The 16430-nt window shown below is 31.2% G+C and overlaps 3 protein-coding genes across 3 annotated transcripts; 1 reads left to right on the forward strand and 2 right to left on the reverse strand.

Moving 5' to 3' along the window:
* Positions 1-1906: 1906 nt before the first annotated feature.
* LOC140178765 (uncharacterized) lies at positions 1907-2767 on the reverse strand. The gene is made up of 2 exons (XM_072216010.1): positions 2426-2767; positions 1907-2314 (listed from the first exon to the last, which is right to left on the reverse strand). The coding sequence occupies exons 1-2, from the start codon at positions 2765-2767 to the stop codon at positions 1907-1909; spliced, it is 750 nt and encodes a 249-aa protein (XP_072072111.1).
* A 3295-nt stretch (positions 2768-6062) lies between these two features.
* On the reverse strand, positions 6063-7146 carry LOC112744447 (SKP1-like protein 1B). Its single transcript, XM_025794077.3, has one exon. It carries the CDS (start codon positions 6706-6708, stop codon positions 6256-6258), a length of 453 nt encoding a protein of 150 aa, XP_025649862.1. The 5' UTR covers positions 6709-7146; the 3' UTR covers positions 6063-6255.
* Positions 7147-10118: 2972 nt separating this feature from the next.
* LOC112744445 (pectate lyase) lies at positions 10119-12796 on the forward strand. The gene is made up of 3 exons (XM_025794075.3): positions 10119-10535; positions 11105-11774; positions 11882-12796. The coding sequence occupies exons 1-3, from the start codon at positions 10339-10341 to the stop codon at positions 12350-12352; spliced, it is 1338 nt and encodes a 445-aa protein (XP_025649860.1). The 5' UTR covers positions 10119-10338; the 3' UTR covers positions 12353-12796.
* Positions 12797-16430: the final 3634 nt, after the last annotated feature.

Genomic DNA, 16430 nt, shown 5'->3' on the forward strand with positions numbered 1-16430 from the left:
TAGTTTTGAAGCCTTGGAGGTGGAGTGTTTACACCAATTTAGAGTTGCACCGCATAAGTCGGACTGTAGAGGAAGCTGCATAAAACTGACATGGCTACAGGATCTAAAAGAAAATTTACAGTTGACTGATGAAGACAGTATACAGAGGTACGTGAAGTGTCACATTATGTTGCTGATCGGGACGATCTTTTTTGGGGATAAATATGGGACAGATGTGCACTGGAAGTTTTTACCTTTGCTTCGTGATTTTGGCAGTATTGAACAGTATAGTTGGGAATCGGCATGCCCAGCACACCTCTACCGGGCGTTATGTAGGGCATCTCGTTTTGACTGTACATATCTGGCGTCGCTTCCTAGGAAATTCCGCAGTTTTCCTCTTGCAAACAGGTAATATTATGTTACGTTTATCCCGTATCTTGATATTTAGAATTCAATTGTGTTAATGAAATATATCATATTAGGTGGCGTAACTGGGAGCGTGGTGACCGACGATATAGATATCTTACGCTAGCTCACTTTAGGAAGGCCTTTGATGAACTTCATGAAGACTAGGTGTGTTTTCATTAAAGAAGTATTTGTTGGTGTCTTTTGAATGCATCGAGTGGCATGCAACCGATAGGTATAGGCGACAGTTCGGTTTTATTCAGGGAGTACCTCATCAGGAACGGAATCTGAACAAGGCTCATGGAGAAGTCTTGACTGGTCCTAATAATCTTAACTGGTCCACGGCTTCGAGTCATTCATTTTAAGTGATGCAGTGGACAAATAGGTATAACCACGTTCTTACTGAGCTTCCCATACCTTCGCAGCATCCATTGGATACTTACATGTACTGGTACCGGACAAAATTTAGGAACCGTTTGAACTTGTCGAATCTTGTGGTTCAAGAGAATGATAAGGGTAATCAGGATATGGATGATGACAATGAAGAGCAGGAGCCACAGTCACTGCCACCATCACCTCCAAATACGCTTCCACAAGAACAACCTCAGTACTCAAGCCAGTATGTACCTCAAACACAGTTGACCCCGTCATACCCAATACATCAACAGTATTGGGGTATGTCACAGTTTGACTCAGGAGAAGGAGCTTCTTTTAGCCAGTTACTTGGGTTCATGGCTGCAGATGCAGGACAATCACAAGATGGTAATCAGCCTGAGTTCATGGTGGGTAGGTATTCATTGGACGCGAGGCATCCATGCAGGACCTCGTCGAGTGCTTCTGAAGGGTTCGTATCTGTTGACTCTAGTAGGAGTGACGGTGGACGCAGAATTTTTAATAGTCAAAACCCTAACCATGTTTCCATGTGACTCATTGAAGAAAATGCTAACACACTTGAGCAAGAGACCGATGGGTACCTAGTAAATGACCCAGATGACGAGGACGAGGATGAGAAGGATAAAATAAAGGAGTCCGATGAGGATGAAGAATCCCGTAATGATAGTATTATATTGTATATTTTGCTTTACATGTTTAATCTGTTGATTATCTTGTATTCATAAATGGTATCTCTGGTTGGTTTGACTAAATGATATGTGGTATCTCTGTTGGTTTGATTACTTTATATACTTTATCTAATTGTTTAATTAAATTATATACAGGTCAGGCACGCACTCTGAATGACACAGGCAAAAGTTACAATTTGAGGGTTGATCCGCAACGTCATAGCGCTAGTCGGTACACTCTATCTGTGTTCAAAAAGGCTGCCAAGAAATACAAGAATCTTGTGAAGGATGTAAAGTGGACAACGAAAAAATAGTTGTGTAGTTAACTTCTTTATGTATTAATTATCTATTCTATGTTTCGATTACTTTCTATGTCACGGACAACTTGAACATGTTATAATGTTTCATATATCATAATATAATGCTACAAATATCATATTAAATTAACATGTTTGGACAATTCATATCATATCATATAATGCTACAAATATCATATCATAATATATTATGAATCTACTGATTATCTCTGTGGCATTTGCACCAGCTGACTGACGACATCTGCTACGACTGTGTTTCTCAGCCCCACATAGCCTATATTGCTTGGGACGACGTAACATTCGCGTGTCCATCTCATTTAAGAAGCGCGTCCTCTTGGGGCGACCTTTGGTAACACGTCTCAGGTACGGATTCGGTACGAATCGAGGCCCGTTGTAAGCAGGCCATGTAGTAGTATTAACCAATGGCCTAAACCTAGCTCGGTACACCCGCCGAACTTGGTCCATCTTATACACATCATGCACATACACTTGCCAATTCAGTCGTTGGTTGGCACAACATGCAAACACATGTTGACAAGGAATCTGGTCCACCTGGAACTCACCACAATCACATCATTGGCGACGGAGATCGACAACATACTCCAGTCCACTTGGCATCTCGCGCACTTCGAAGACCTCATTCTGCCGGTCGAAACAACTAACCTGGATGTTTCCTAATGCAAGTTGGTTTGCATTCAACTTTGAGGTTACGAGCTCAGAAAATACATGGCCAGCATTAATCTGTGCTTCCGCCTCGGCTCTTTTTCGGGTGAACAACTCGTTAAACATGTAGAATGTTGCCTTCACAAGTGCAGTAATGGGGAGATTGCGTGCACCTTTCAAGACTGAGTTGATGCATTCTATTAAATTCGTCGTCATGTGACCCCATCGGTAGCCATCATCAAATGCTAACACGTACTGTTTGCGGGGGATTCGATTTAACCAGTTAGTGTACGCCTTGCCCCGTTCTCGTAAACACTGGTAACGCACTTCGTACTCCCGCATCGTCCTCAAATATCTTGCACGATAACAAGAAACAAACGAAAAAAGGAGGTCAAAACACTTGTTGAAGGTAACTCTATTAATAACTTACTTAGAATTGCTCAACGTTACCTATATTGACGACCAGTTTTTGCAAGTACGGTGCCTTGAATTTTATCAAAAAATTCGACTCTATATGCATGACGTAAAACATATGGAAAGCTCTAGGAGGTGACCAAGCTCCGTTACTGCGTGCCACAGCTGCATTGATGGATTGGTGTCGGTCGGATATTAGTCCCACACCATCCCGAGTGACAACATGTTGTCGTAGGTTACTAAAAAAAAAGTGCCACGCATCAGAAGTCTCTCCCTCCACAATAGCAAACGCAATTGGGACGATATTGTTGTTGTCATCCTGTGAAACTGCCACTAGTAGACAACCCTTATACTTTTCGTACAAGTGAGTCCCATCCACCTGGACAACTGGCTTACAATATTTGAATGCTCTAATGCAGGGGTAATAACTCTAAAAGACTCGATGCAATACCCGAATATCACTCACCAAGTCATCGCCTTGATATGCAGGCATAGTCTCAAAATGGACAACAGCTGATGGCTCCTTATGACACATGGCCTCAAACCATATAGGCAACGTTTCGTACGATGCTTCCTAGCCTCCAAATATTTTTTCTACTGCCTTTTGCTTAGTCAACCATGCTTTCCGATAACTAACGATGTAGTTGAACTTCGATTGCACTTTTGCAATAACCGATTTTACCTTTAAGGAGGGGTCAACCTCAACCAACGGCTTTATTGCTTCTGCAATTGTGGTCAAATCCAACTTCGAATGATCCTGAGAAATGGTGGCTCTGGTATAGGTGTTACGACCGTTATACCTCCTTATAACCCAACAGTACTTCCTGCTGATCATGCTAACCCTGATAAGCCAATCACACCCTGACCCATACTGTGTACACTTGGCATAAAATGTCAATGGCTCAGACTCATACACCCGGTAATCTACGCTTCTTCGTATAGTATACTCTTTTATCACCTTAATAACAGCTTCCCTGAAACTGAATTCCATCCCAACGGCAAATTCACCATCTGCGACAATAGGAATTTCTGCCGCGACGACAGCCAGACAAAAAATACTTACTACACAAATATTTAAATACCGAAAATAAAGGTAAATCAATATTTACTACATCAATTATGATATAAATCCAAACTTTACATCATGTAACTATATCATTCTAAACAAAATAAGAACATCAACGCATGATTAAATAATGATTAATAAATACTAATTTATATTTAACTAAATCAATAACTAACTAAAAAATTACTATCTTAAACTTAAATAAATAAACAGATACACAAAAACAAATACTAATTGAGTATATTTTTCAACTTCACTTAACTATTTGATCCATCGATCAAGATAAATTATTGCAAAATTCTAATCCTTTTTATAAATACGGGGAATTACGTACCTGCACTCCTAATTCTGGAAACTTCGGATCATGCATGGCTTCCAAATCCAAAACTTGCATGAATGATGGCTCCTCAAACGGCACTTCGTTTGCGAGTGCATTTGCCACGTCTGTCACATCTGGAGCCATAGTTCCGTCACATTGATCTTCATCTCCGTCTGGACCAACAACTTCGTAGTTGCTTTTGAACTCTTCTTCACTGTCACTATTGTAATCTTCCCGTACAATATTCCGGTCGGCCTCAGATTGTTCGAACTCAATGTACAACTCGATGAATGAGATTTGAGCCCGGTTTTCAATATACATTGAAAATATCTCTTGCATGCTCGCTTCGTCCGTTACATATTTGGTTTGAAACTGGACGAATCCATCAAACACCGGTATGGGATATCTGTATAGAATACATGATATTTTCTTGACCTCTCAGAATCAATCTTCTCACACATTACACATTTGAGCTCTTCAAATGAGATTGTGAAAGGAATAACAACATCTAACGAATTTTCACAAACAAATTTTACTCTTCAGATGTTTGTAACAAAATCTGACCAAAATAATATACTTTTAAAGGAATTCTGTCACTCATTTCTCTCAATCACTTAAACAAGAAAATAAACTTGACTACTAAATTTTTTGGTTTCATACCAAGCAAGAGAGAAACACAGAAAGCATAAACCAGAAGAAGCCGTTGAAGAAGAAGAAGAAGACGCGAATTGATCTCTTCCACCAGTTACACTCTTTTATATATGCCTTTACAAGCAAATCGGACCTTTCGATTAGGTTAACTTGATTCAAAAAAATATAAAATAATCAAATCGTACCGTGCGATTTGATTTTCCATTTCATAAAAAAATTACCACCTACAAAAAATATGGAAGGTCCGATTTCCACCTTCCGAAATGTAAATTTCTCTAGCTCCAAATCGGACCATCCGATTTGACATGCAAAATTTTTAAATCAAATAATTCGCATGATCCGAGTTCACTCACAAAAACTTATCCCATAAATTTATTTTGTACTCCATGAATCCATATATGGGCAGATTACACATAAAAACTTCCATAACCATAAAATTGAGCCGACAATGCAACCGTTGTGATGTTTTATTTTCGTTTTTTTTTTGGACAACTTGAAGTTTAATACAATTAGCCTATTATTGTAGTCTAATATATGTGATCCGTTGAAATTCGATGTGTTTTATCGAAGTTATGTGATATGATAAAGTTGTTAAGTTCTACTCTATATATTCGAAACAAAAATGTTATATGATAAACATTTTTCGTATATATATTCACCCTATATTTAAATTAATACTAGCTAACTCTCACTTTTATTTACCAAAAGAGTTAACTCTTGACATTTTTTTAGTTATTTGAAAGAGTAATATAAGGAATTAATTTTTTCAGTTAATATTAATTAATTTTTAAAAATTATTTTACTTATTTTAAATGCTAATGAATCCTAAATCTTAAATTTTTAATTTTACATTCTAAATTATAAACTCTAAATTCTAAATAAAATTAATTAATAATAATTAATTAAAAGTTAATTTTTTATATATATTTTTTCTATTTAAGAATATATGTTATGATATTATTTTTTCTAAAAGTTTAAGTTGATAAAAAAAATAATATAAATAATTATATTTTTAATACAAGTCTTCAAATAAGAATCTTTTAATGAGTTTACTTAATTTTTGACATAAGTCTTTTTCAGTCAATTGTATTATGTTATTTTTTTTTTGAGATTCATCAATAATTATTAAACTACTCTTCCACCTTAATCCATGACAAGAATAAAAAAATTTTCGATACCCACACATTTACTCCAACAAAATTACAATTTTAAGATCCAAATAAGAGAAAGTCTTGTCACCAAGTCAACAACATTGACATAACAAAAATAGGGAAAACAAGATAAACCATCAAAGTAAAACTAGCAACTATAGCATAAATGGAACCACAGGGCACCCATCTCAGAAGCTATGCATGCAGCAGGAGAAGCAGCAGATCATCATCATTCAAACGCCCACTGGTTTTCGCGGCGGATCTCCTCCTCCTCCTCCGGCGTGAAGTCATTTTTGATATTGAATGTCTTGCGAATCTCCTCCGGAGTCTTGCCTTTGATCATGTCTGCCACTGTCTGGCAAGTAAGGTCCAAGAGGCTCTTGATGTTCAAGTAGTTTGCAGCCAGAATGAGATCGAAGAGAGTGGCCTGATCGACCTTAACGAATTCAGCATCCCACATCTTGAGATCCTCCTCGGAAGCAGCAGCATTGACGTGCTTCTTGCAATACTCAATCACCTTCGCAAGGATCTTGCTGGTGACGTTTGGAAGAGGAATTCCACTGTCAGCGCAATCGTCTTCGATCATGTGCTTGATCGTCTGCGATTCGAGAGCCACTGCCTCGTCAACCTCAAACGCCTCGCCATTGGAACTTTTCAAAGTGATCTTCTTCGTTGACGCCATTTATTATCGATTGAAGAAGAAAAGAGAGATTCTTTGCTGAATTAGATATACACGAAGAAGAAAGAGGGCTAAAATCCTAACTCTAATTTCGTTGTTCTTTTTTCCCTTTCTTTTTTCTTCTAATTGAAGAGAGAACCAAAAGAGCGTTTTAGAAAACTATCAAATTGCGAAAGAATAAAAAAAAGAAATATGAAAAAATTTTATTGATTGTTAATTGATTGAATTGTATTGAATTGTAGTGTGAATTATAAAAGTAAAATTAAATATATATAGAGCATTGCTTATAAAAAATAAAAGATAAAATAAAATAAGGAGATAACATAGAGATAAGATAAGATAATGAAAACTAAAATTGTAATTTTATTAGGCTAAATTTGTGAACCACAAAATTTTTTTATTATTATCATGAACTAAAATAAAAAAATAATTTAATAATAATTAAATTCTAAATATTTTAGACATAAAATTCTAATATCATATTAATATACTATATTTCTTCTAAAAATATAAACTAATAAAAAAAACAACATAAATAATTATATCCTTAGCGATACGATTGCAAAAACAATAACCATAATCACAATATTACGTCCATATATTTGAATCACATGATAGAATGTGTTATGCAATTTGAATTCATATCCAATATGTTAAAATTAAGCTCTTCATTGATTTAACTTGTTTCAATTATTGACATTATCAAGGGGATATGTATATATTTATGCATACAACATATATACATGAACATGCACATGCATGCATGCATGCGTGCAATGGCAGCATTGCCATATATAGAGAAATTCTTAAGCGTGGAATAGGAATAGTTACATTGTCATTTTCGCAGGTGCGTAACTTTAGTCTTAATCCTTTTCTATTTTCTATTGTTTTAAGAAAAGAATTGTTATTATATAGACTCCTTATGGGTCAAACAGCAGTTTTTCTTTCTGCTAAAGTGAAAGCAATCAAGGCTAGCTAGTAGCTAGGTTAAATTAATATTTATTTAATATCAATATAAATTCCATGCTGAAGCGTATAGCAAAGCTTTTGACCAGCCCTACCATTATTTAATATTTAATATTTATATTTATTACATCAATAATCTCATTACAATCATCTTTAGATTAGTAGTGCATTAACTGGTTATAGTATATAGAAACCAGAGAAAACTAAACCATAGTATATATCTCGTATTACATGCATCCATATTAAAAGCATATATTAATTTGAAAAGAATTTATGAAGTAAATATTAATTCAGTCAATTAATTATTAAAAAACTAGGAGGAAAAATATATTTAAAAAATCTGAAACTAAAAGTAATAAAATATTCAAAATTCAAGTAAAAAAATTTAAATTGAAATCAAATGAAATTAATTTCTAATTAGTTAATATTAACCAAATCTTTTTTTTTTATATTGTAGGTGAAATTACCTTTTTAATTCTCAATTTTTTTAAGATTTAGAATTAGCTAGAATTTAGAGTATATGATTTAAAATTTATAATTTAAAATTTAGAACTTAAGATCTAAGTAAGATTTAAAATTCAAAATCAAGGATTTTAAAATTTAAGATTTATAATAGGCAGAAGCGACGATAGGAATGGTCCGCTGTCAGCTATGAGTGGCAATGATGGTGAGTGATTGGTGGCAAAGGATGAAATATTAGTTATAGTAGCATTAATATTAGTTATAGTATTAAGAGAAATAAGCAAAAATGAAAAAAAAAAGGATAATTTAAAAAAAAAATGGTGAAGGACAGTTGATGTATGTATGTATTGTTATTTGATTATTTTTAATGATTTTCTAGTAGGATTGATTAATTTGTGGCTTGTGATACACATGTATATATATGCATGCCCCATCCTCCTCCCCCCTCCCCCCCTTTCTCTTTTCCCTGATGAGAACTAGTCTGTCCATCCAAATTCTAATTTAACAATGTTGTTTAATTTAAAGTTTATAATTAATTATTTAAAATATCTAAACAAATATAAAGTATTATCAGACCAAAATGTGCTTAAATGGTGAGGGCGTAAGGCTATATTGCTTATAATTGTTTATAATTCGAGTTCCCTAAATTATGACTCAACTAAATTTTTATTCAAAATCTCAATGAAATATATTTATATTTATTGTTTACAATTCAAATTGTTTATTTGTGTAATAATTCAAACCATTAGAGTATAGTCTTTTTAAACTTTATTCTCATATGATCAAAATAACGTTAAATTATAACATAAGATCTATTAAAGTGTATGTTTGTATGATGTATTGTTTTATATTTTTTGTCAAAATTTATTGATTTGCATAAAAAAATCACTAAAATGATTTTCAATTTTGATTTAAATTTTATTTAATAAATTAATCAAACAAATTGTCTCAAATTGTTATTTTCTAATATATATTTATAGTAATTTGTTAAATTAAAATTTTCATATATTTTTAAATACTAAATATATCATAGTAATCTTCTCCACTTTTTTTTTGGCATTCTAGTAATTGTCTTTAGTTAACCAAGAGAGAAATGTAATTAACTAGTCCACGTAAGTACGTAGTAGAATCCGTAACGTAAAGTATGTGAGTGATTGTTAGTGTATTTGGGAGAAATGAGTGGCTTAAACTTTATTCTCATTTTTTTTGAGACTCACTATAAATTAAAGTATTGTTAGGTTATGGTTTGGTAAAATTTTTATTTTTAAAAGGTATTTTTTTTAAAATTATGACATTTATTTTTAATAAATTAAATTAAAAATAATTGTTAATAGATATAAATAATAATAAATGTGTTTAGTAAAATAATTTTTAAAATTTAAAATATTATAATAGATATTAATATAAAAATTAAATTTAGATATTAATTAATATATAATATTATATTAATTTTTTTATTTTAATAAGTACAAATAATTTTTAAAAAATTTAACTTTAAATGTTTTTAAAAATATTTTTATTTTTTAAAATTTATAAATATAAATATATAATCTTTTTAATTTATCAAACATAGAATAAAAAATTTTTATTTTTGAAAATTATAAATATTTTTTTTTAAAAAATTTTACCAAACCAAACTTTAACTACAAACAAAAAAGCTAAGGAAAAATAATTCAATTCATGCGATCCAATAATAGTGACGAATTAATAAAAATAGTGATGGCATGGCATGGTCTTGGGCTCTCATTCCTTCTTTTTCTAGCCAATTTCAATTTCTAAATAATAGCTACTTAATTTAGAAAATTGTGACCGTGTTTTTCTTATTCAAGTTTGAACATTGAAACTAATTATAAGCCAAGCAAAACACAATGGTGGCGCACTCTCCCCGCTCCTTAAGTCCTAAATTTAGGATCATAGCTTTCAATCTTGAAGGGATGAAATCATTATATAAAGAAGCACATTTTGCTTCTCCAATAAGAACTCACACCAAGCACTATGCTCTCTTGTATTGCTTGGTTTTAATTGGTGTTTTGGCTTGCCAAGGTCTGCACCTTTTTGTGAAATAAAAATCCCCAAAGACCTTGGCCATACAAAAAACAAAAAAAAAAAACAAAATCCCAAGCAAAACCACAAAAAAATATTAACAAGCCAAAAAAAACCAAATAATTACACATATCGGCATTGAGAAAAACATAAAAAAAAATAATGGCAGAAAGTACAAGGAAACTTGCCCTTATTTTCTTGGTTACTTTTGCCATTGTTATTCCATGCATTAAGGCTGGCATTGCTGAATATGATGATTTTCTCAAGGCACAAGCTGAGATGGCCCATGAAATTGCTCTTGAGTCCTTCGTTCCTAATCCCTTGAATGTTACATCTGAGCTCAATCTCCACGTTCATCTGTATGTACTCTCTACTTATTTTATTTTACTTAATTAACATTATATATACTAGTATATCAATAAACGTGTTTATCACTCTTTTTATTAAATATATATAAAAATAATAAAAATTAAATTAATTGAGATGGATGAATAGTTTTTAATAAATTATATGTAATAAAAAATATTTTAAAAATAAAATCTAAACACCAATTTTTGTAATATTCTGACTATATATATATATATGTTCACACAAAGATATTTTTATAAATAATTTAATATATTTAATGAAAAGTGAAAATTTATATATGTAAAATTGATAATTAAAAATTATTAAATAGTTTAATATATTTAATTAAATTTTTATCTGATAACTTATAAATATTAAATAATTTAAATCTACATAAAAACAATTGCACCTAAATTTTTATATTAATTAAATTGCTTCACATAATAGGTATTAAATTACTTTATATATGTCAATCAATTATAATTTAAATGACATATTCTTTCTATAGTTAAGAAGCTACGGGATCAAATCCTAACTTTGAAAAAAAAGATTGGTTTATATATGATTTAATTGGATGTAGGGCAATGGAGGAAGCAGCAAACATGACAAGGAGGAATCTAAGGCAAGGACATGCATTTGATCCACATGCACCATGCGAGGCCACTAACCCTATTGACCGTTGCTGGAGGTGCCGTGCCGATTGGGCTAAAAACCGCCAATTGTTGGCCAAATGTGGCAAGGGTTTCGGACGTAGGGCCGTCGGAGGCCTCGGTGGCCCCATCTACGTCGTCACCGACGAATCCGATAACGATTTGGTCAACCCTGCTCCCGGAACCCTAAGACATGCGGTTACTCAGAAAGGACCCTTGTGGATCATCTTTGCACGCAGCATGGTCATTAGATTGCAACAAGAGTTGTTGATTTCCTCCGACAAGACCATCGACGGCCGCGGTGCTCATGTTATGATCAGGGACGGCGCCGGCCTCACTATGCAATTCGTCAACAATATCATTGTCCATAACCTCCACATCAAGAAGATCAAGTCCATGGCTGGTGGCATGATTAGGGATTCTTACAACCATGTTGGTCAAAGAACAAGGAGTGATGGTGATGCCATCTCCATTTTCGGATCCTCCAACATTTGGGTTGATCACATTTCCATGTCTGAGTGTGATGATGGCCTTGTTGATGTTATCCAGGGTTCTACCGCTATCACCATCTCCAATTGCCACATGACCAAGCATAACGACGTAAGTCATTTTGGTAATCAAGTTCAATCAAATTGGTCTAATAGAATAAAATTACGATAATTAATTTTGTTTTTGATTGAATGTCTGTGTAAAACTCTGTGTGACAGGTGATGTTGTTCGGAGCTAGTGACTCGTACACCGGCGACAAGATCATGCAAATCACGGTAGCATTCAACCACTTCGGACAAGGATTGATTCAGAGGATGCCAAGGTGCAGATATGGATTCTTCCATGTGTTGAACAATGACTACACTCATTGGTTGATGTATGCCATTGGAGGAAGCTCAGGGCCAACAATTCTAAGCCAAGGAAACCGTTTCATTGCACCAAACAACAATGCTGCAAAGGAAATCACACACAGAGACTATGCACCAAAAGAGGTGTGGTCAAAGTGGCAATGGACCTCAGATCAAGACCTCTTCATGAATGGTGCTACGTTTCTTCAATCTGGTCAACCAATCACTAAGCTGCAAAATGTCAACAAAGGGATGATGATGAAGCCAAGACCTGGTAGCCATGCCAATAGGCTAACAAAGTATGCTGGTGCCCTTGGTTGTATTGTAGGCAAGCCTTGCTAGAGAAAATTAAAATTCAGTTCATCAATTCCATTCATTTATTGATTGTGGATAATGTTTTCTTTATCTTGGTCATAAAGAAAATGTTATTATTATTATTTGGAAGAAAGAAATATTAAAATATTAAAATATATTGGCTCTAGGGTTTATTACCCCCTCTAGGATTTTTGGCACTTTCTATGTATGTGTTTTAGTGTGGGAACCATGTTGGTGTAAATTTCTTTTCTTCTTTAGAGGGGAAAAGCTAGATGGCATGCATTTCAACACAATATGTAAAGTGAAGAAAAGAATGGAGGCCAGGATTATAGGGATAATGTTTTGTTGGATGGTATGGCACTGGAGAGAAAAAAATATTTATTATTATTATTTTCTGTTTGGGGTTATAAGATGATAAGGAATAAGATGGGAGAGTTATATATAAATCACTTCAAATATGTGCTTTTTTAATTTTATCTCTTATTTTTTTATTTTTTTATTTTTTTTTGCTTGTGTTATTCGTCATGTGTACATCACTTCTCATGTAAATTGTACTGATTGACTGATGATTGAGATTGGTTCGTTTATTATTATTATTATTATTATTATTATTATTATTATTATTATTATTATTATTATTATTATGGAAAATAGTATCACATTTAATAAATAAGGTCAGAAAAATCATATAATGTCTTTAGCATGATAGATAATATAGAAAAGTATCACTAGAAACTTCTGCTTTATTCAGCTGACAGTACATTTTGGAATTTATAATAGTTAGCAGATATAGGTTATTATTCCTTATTAGATACATTAACAAATTAAAATACATAAATCTTAAAAAAGAAAAAATTATATAGTGAAAAAATATATAATTTTACATGCACATAATTAAAAACTTAATTAATTAGCATAGAGATTGGAAGTGATAATTAACTAAGAATATTATTAGCATCTTTTTTAATATTGTTATGAAAGTATTTTTTTTTAAATTTAAATTTATTTGTTTTACGTTGATTTTTTTTTTAATTTAACAAAGATCGAATTTTAGTTTTTTAGTCAAAAAATTATTTTTGTAAAAAATTTAAATTAATATAAAAATACATAAATAATTATATTTCTAATAAATATGGTTTACTCATTAATATTAACGGTTCAACTAGGTATCCTTTAAAAATCGTACAACATTCAACCTTTTATTACAATAATTAAAAAAAATTAAAACAAACACAATTAAAAATTATGAATAGATTTATTGTCTTTTTAAAATTAAATACACATTCAAAATACAATCTAAAAAAACTGAAATTTAAAATTTAAAATTTAAATTTTTGTTTCAGATTTAATATATTTAATTATTAATATATTATAATTTAAATACATATCTAAAAATCAAATTATTCAAAATTCAAAATTTTGATTTTAAAAATATAAAATAAACCTTAAACTATCAAATTATTAATTAAACTCGTACAAAACACTCAAAGAAGTAGAGAAATCACGTTTGCGCCATGTCGAAAATTCAGAGGCGCACATGGAAAACTCAGAGGTGCACGAGAAGTCATCCTCTGCTGTCGTTCATCCTCTTCCGCGCTCATCCTTAACGCTGCCTTCCTCCTTTTCGGCGCTCATTTACAACGCTGTCTTTTTAATGTTTAAATTTAAATTTTAGATTTATGATTTTGGATGTGTTTTAAAAATATTTTCTGTATAACATCATAATTTTAGATGTGTTACAATTATTTTTTAATGTTTAAATTTAGATTTTAGATTTATGATTTTGGATGTGTTTCAAAAATATTTTCTGTATAACTTTATAATTTTAGATGTGTTACAATTATTTTTTAATGTTTAAATTTAGATTTTAGATTTATGATTTTATATTTTCTGTATAACTTCATAATTTTAGATGTGTTACAATTATTTTTTAATGTTTAAATTTAAATTTTAGATTTATGATTTTGGATGTGTTTTAAAAATATTTTTTGTATAACTTAATATTTTAGATGTGTTACAATTGAAAAAGAAACTACAATTGAAAATATTTTAGTTTATGTATATAATTATATTCGACCATTTATAATTGTATTATTAACATTTATATTGTATTATTAAAGTTGACTGATTTTAGATGTGTTTTAAAAATATTTTGTATAAAATATCATACTTTCAGATGTAGGCTTAGTTTGGTAAAGCTTTTACTTTTTAAAAGTAGCTTATAAAAGTTAACTTTTAAAAGATAGCTTTTTAAAAGTGGTAGCATTTATGTTTGGTAAATCAAATTAAAAATTACTTTTAATAATCACAAGCAACAACAATTGCATTTGGTAAAATAGCTTTTAAAATTTAAAAATACTATAATAGATATAAATACAAGCATTAAATTTGAAAATTAGTTAACATATAAGGTTATATTAGACTTTTAAATTTTGAAAAGTACAAGCCAACTTTGAAAAGCTCTATCTTAGGTGCTTTCAAAAGTACCCCGATCTTTTAAAAGCTGCAAGCACAAGCACATGATCTTTTTTATTTACCAAACACAAAATGAGGAGCTTGAGCTTTTAAAAAGCACAAGCACCTCTTTGAAAAGCTTTATCAAACCAAGCCGTATTATAATCGAAAAATAACAACACAATTTTAAATTAATTGTTGATTATATACTTTATTTGCAACAACTTTATTAATAAAATTAAATAAGATCAACCTTGTTCCAATTAAATCAGCAGAGTATTTTTATGTTTAAATTAAAATATAATTAAAAATGTTGAACATGATATTTCTTAACAAATTACATAAATATATGTGTGAAAAATAATGATATCTTTCACCAATGCAAAATGAGAGAGTGCTTCAGCTGGAAGGTGGTGATGGTCTTCACCAATGAAGACGAGATGTAGAATTCAGCTGGCAGCGTCCTTTTTGGTTTGAGATTCACTAATGCGTGTGAATATCCCGTAGAATAAGGAATTTAAAAAACGGTATCTGTTACGTGAAGTTACGAAAGTAAAGCAAAGTCACCGTAACGAAGTGGGTGGGTTTTAAAATTTAAATTAAAATTAAAATCTAATTATAGATATGTATCTACAAAATAGGAACATGTTATACTAAAAAAATAATTAAATATTATTTAAATCTGATTAAAAACTGATTAAAGGCTGATTAATATTGTACAACTAGTATTTCCCTAATATTAAGAGAGGGTACCAATGAATTCATCTTATATTATTGTTTGAGAGTATGGGAAACACTAACCATCCCAAGCAGCATTTGTATTGTTCCTTTGAAATTTTTAACTCTCTAGAATCTTCCTAATTCTATGTTTAATTTCCCATATACTACTTAATTAATAAAAGATAGAGTAAAACCTATTAATCATAATACTGCAAGAAAATATGAGATTTCCCGTTATCTTAAAACTAAAACCATGGTCGGTGTATATAACTTCACTCCATCTCAATATATGAGGAAGACAATAGCTATTGGCCTAATAATTTCATACAATGACATACTAATAATTAATAATTCATATTGATTTTGATAGCTTGGCTTTCTTCAAGCAATAATGTACAAAAAATAGAATCACATACACAAGATGATAAGCTCTCCATACTTTTATAATGGACAATGACCATATATAACATTATTTTTTACACTATTGTATTATTATATTTTTTACAGTCACTTTCATTCATTTTATAACCTCAAATAAAAATTTAAAAAATAATCTAAAGTTTCTTAAATTACTACTAATGATATATAAAGTTACCTGGCTTTTGCTTACTTCAATAGATTAGTCCATAGGATCAACCCAAAAGGGAAAAGAAGTCATGTAGAAGATTACAATGTTCCAGCTGTTATTAACCAATACATCCATACCAAAAAAAAAAAAAATTAAATTAGTCTAGTGATTAATTTATTAGTATATTTAAATAAATATTGTAGGTTCGAATCTTGCTTTATACATACAGCAGCTTATTGGTTAGTGATAAACTCTTAAATAGAATTTCGAGTTGCGAAGATACTAATTAATCATTAACTTGTCGAACTAGAAGATACCGTAAGAAACCTAAACATATGCATACAAAAGCAAGTAAAGTGGATA

Source organism: Arachis hypogaea, chromosome 14, assembly GCF_003086295.3.
Source record: "Arachis hypogaea cultivar Tifrunner chromosome 14, arahy.Tifrunner.gnm2.J5K5, whole genome shotgun sequence".
In the NCBI taxonomy this organism is placed as follows: Eukaryota; Viridiplantae; Streptophyta; class Magnoliopsida; order Fabales; family Fabaceae; genus Arachis; species Arachis hypogaea.

Coding starts and splice junctions, on each gene's coding strand:
- LOC140178765 (XM_072216010.1), bottom strand. CDS start 2,767: ATGCGGGAGTACGAAGTGCGTTACCAGTGTTTACGAGAACGGGGCAAG. Junction 2,315..2,425: donor TTGCATTAGGAAACATCCAG/GTTAGTTGTTTC, acceptor GGTGAGTTCCAG/GTGGACCAGATTCCTTGTCA.
- LOC112744447 (XM_025794077.3), bottom strand. CDS start 6,708: ATGGCGTCAACGAAGAAGATCACTTTGAAAAGTTCCAATGGCGAGGCG.
- LOC112744445 (XM_025794075.3), top strand. CDS start 10,339: ATGGCAGAAAGTACAAGGAAACTTGCCCTTATTTTCTTGGTTACTTTT. Junction 10,536..11,104: donor CTCAATCTCCACGTTCATCT/GTATGTACTCTC, acceptor AATTGGATGTAG/GGCAATGGAGGAAGCAGCAA. Junction 11,775..11,881: donor ACATGACCAAGCATAACGAC/GTAAGTCATTTT, acceptor TCTGTGTGACAG/GTGATGTTGTTCGGAGCTAG.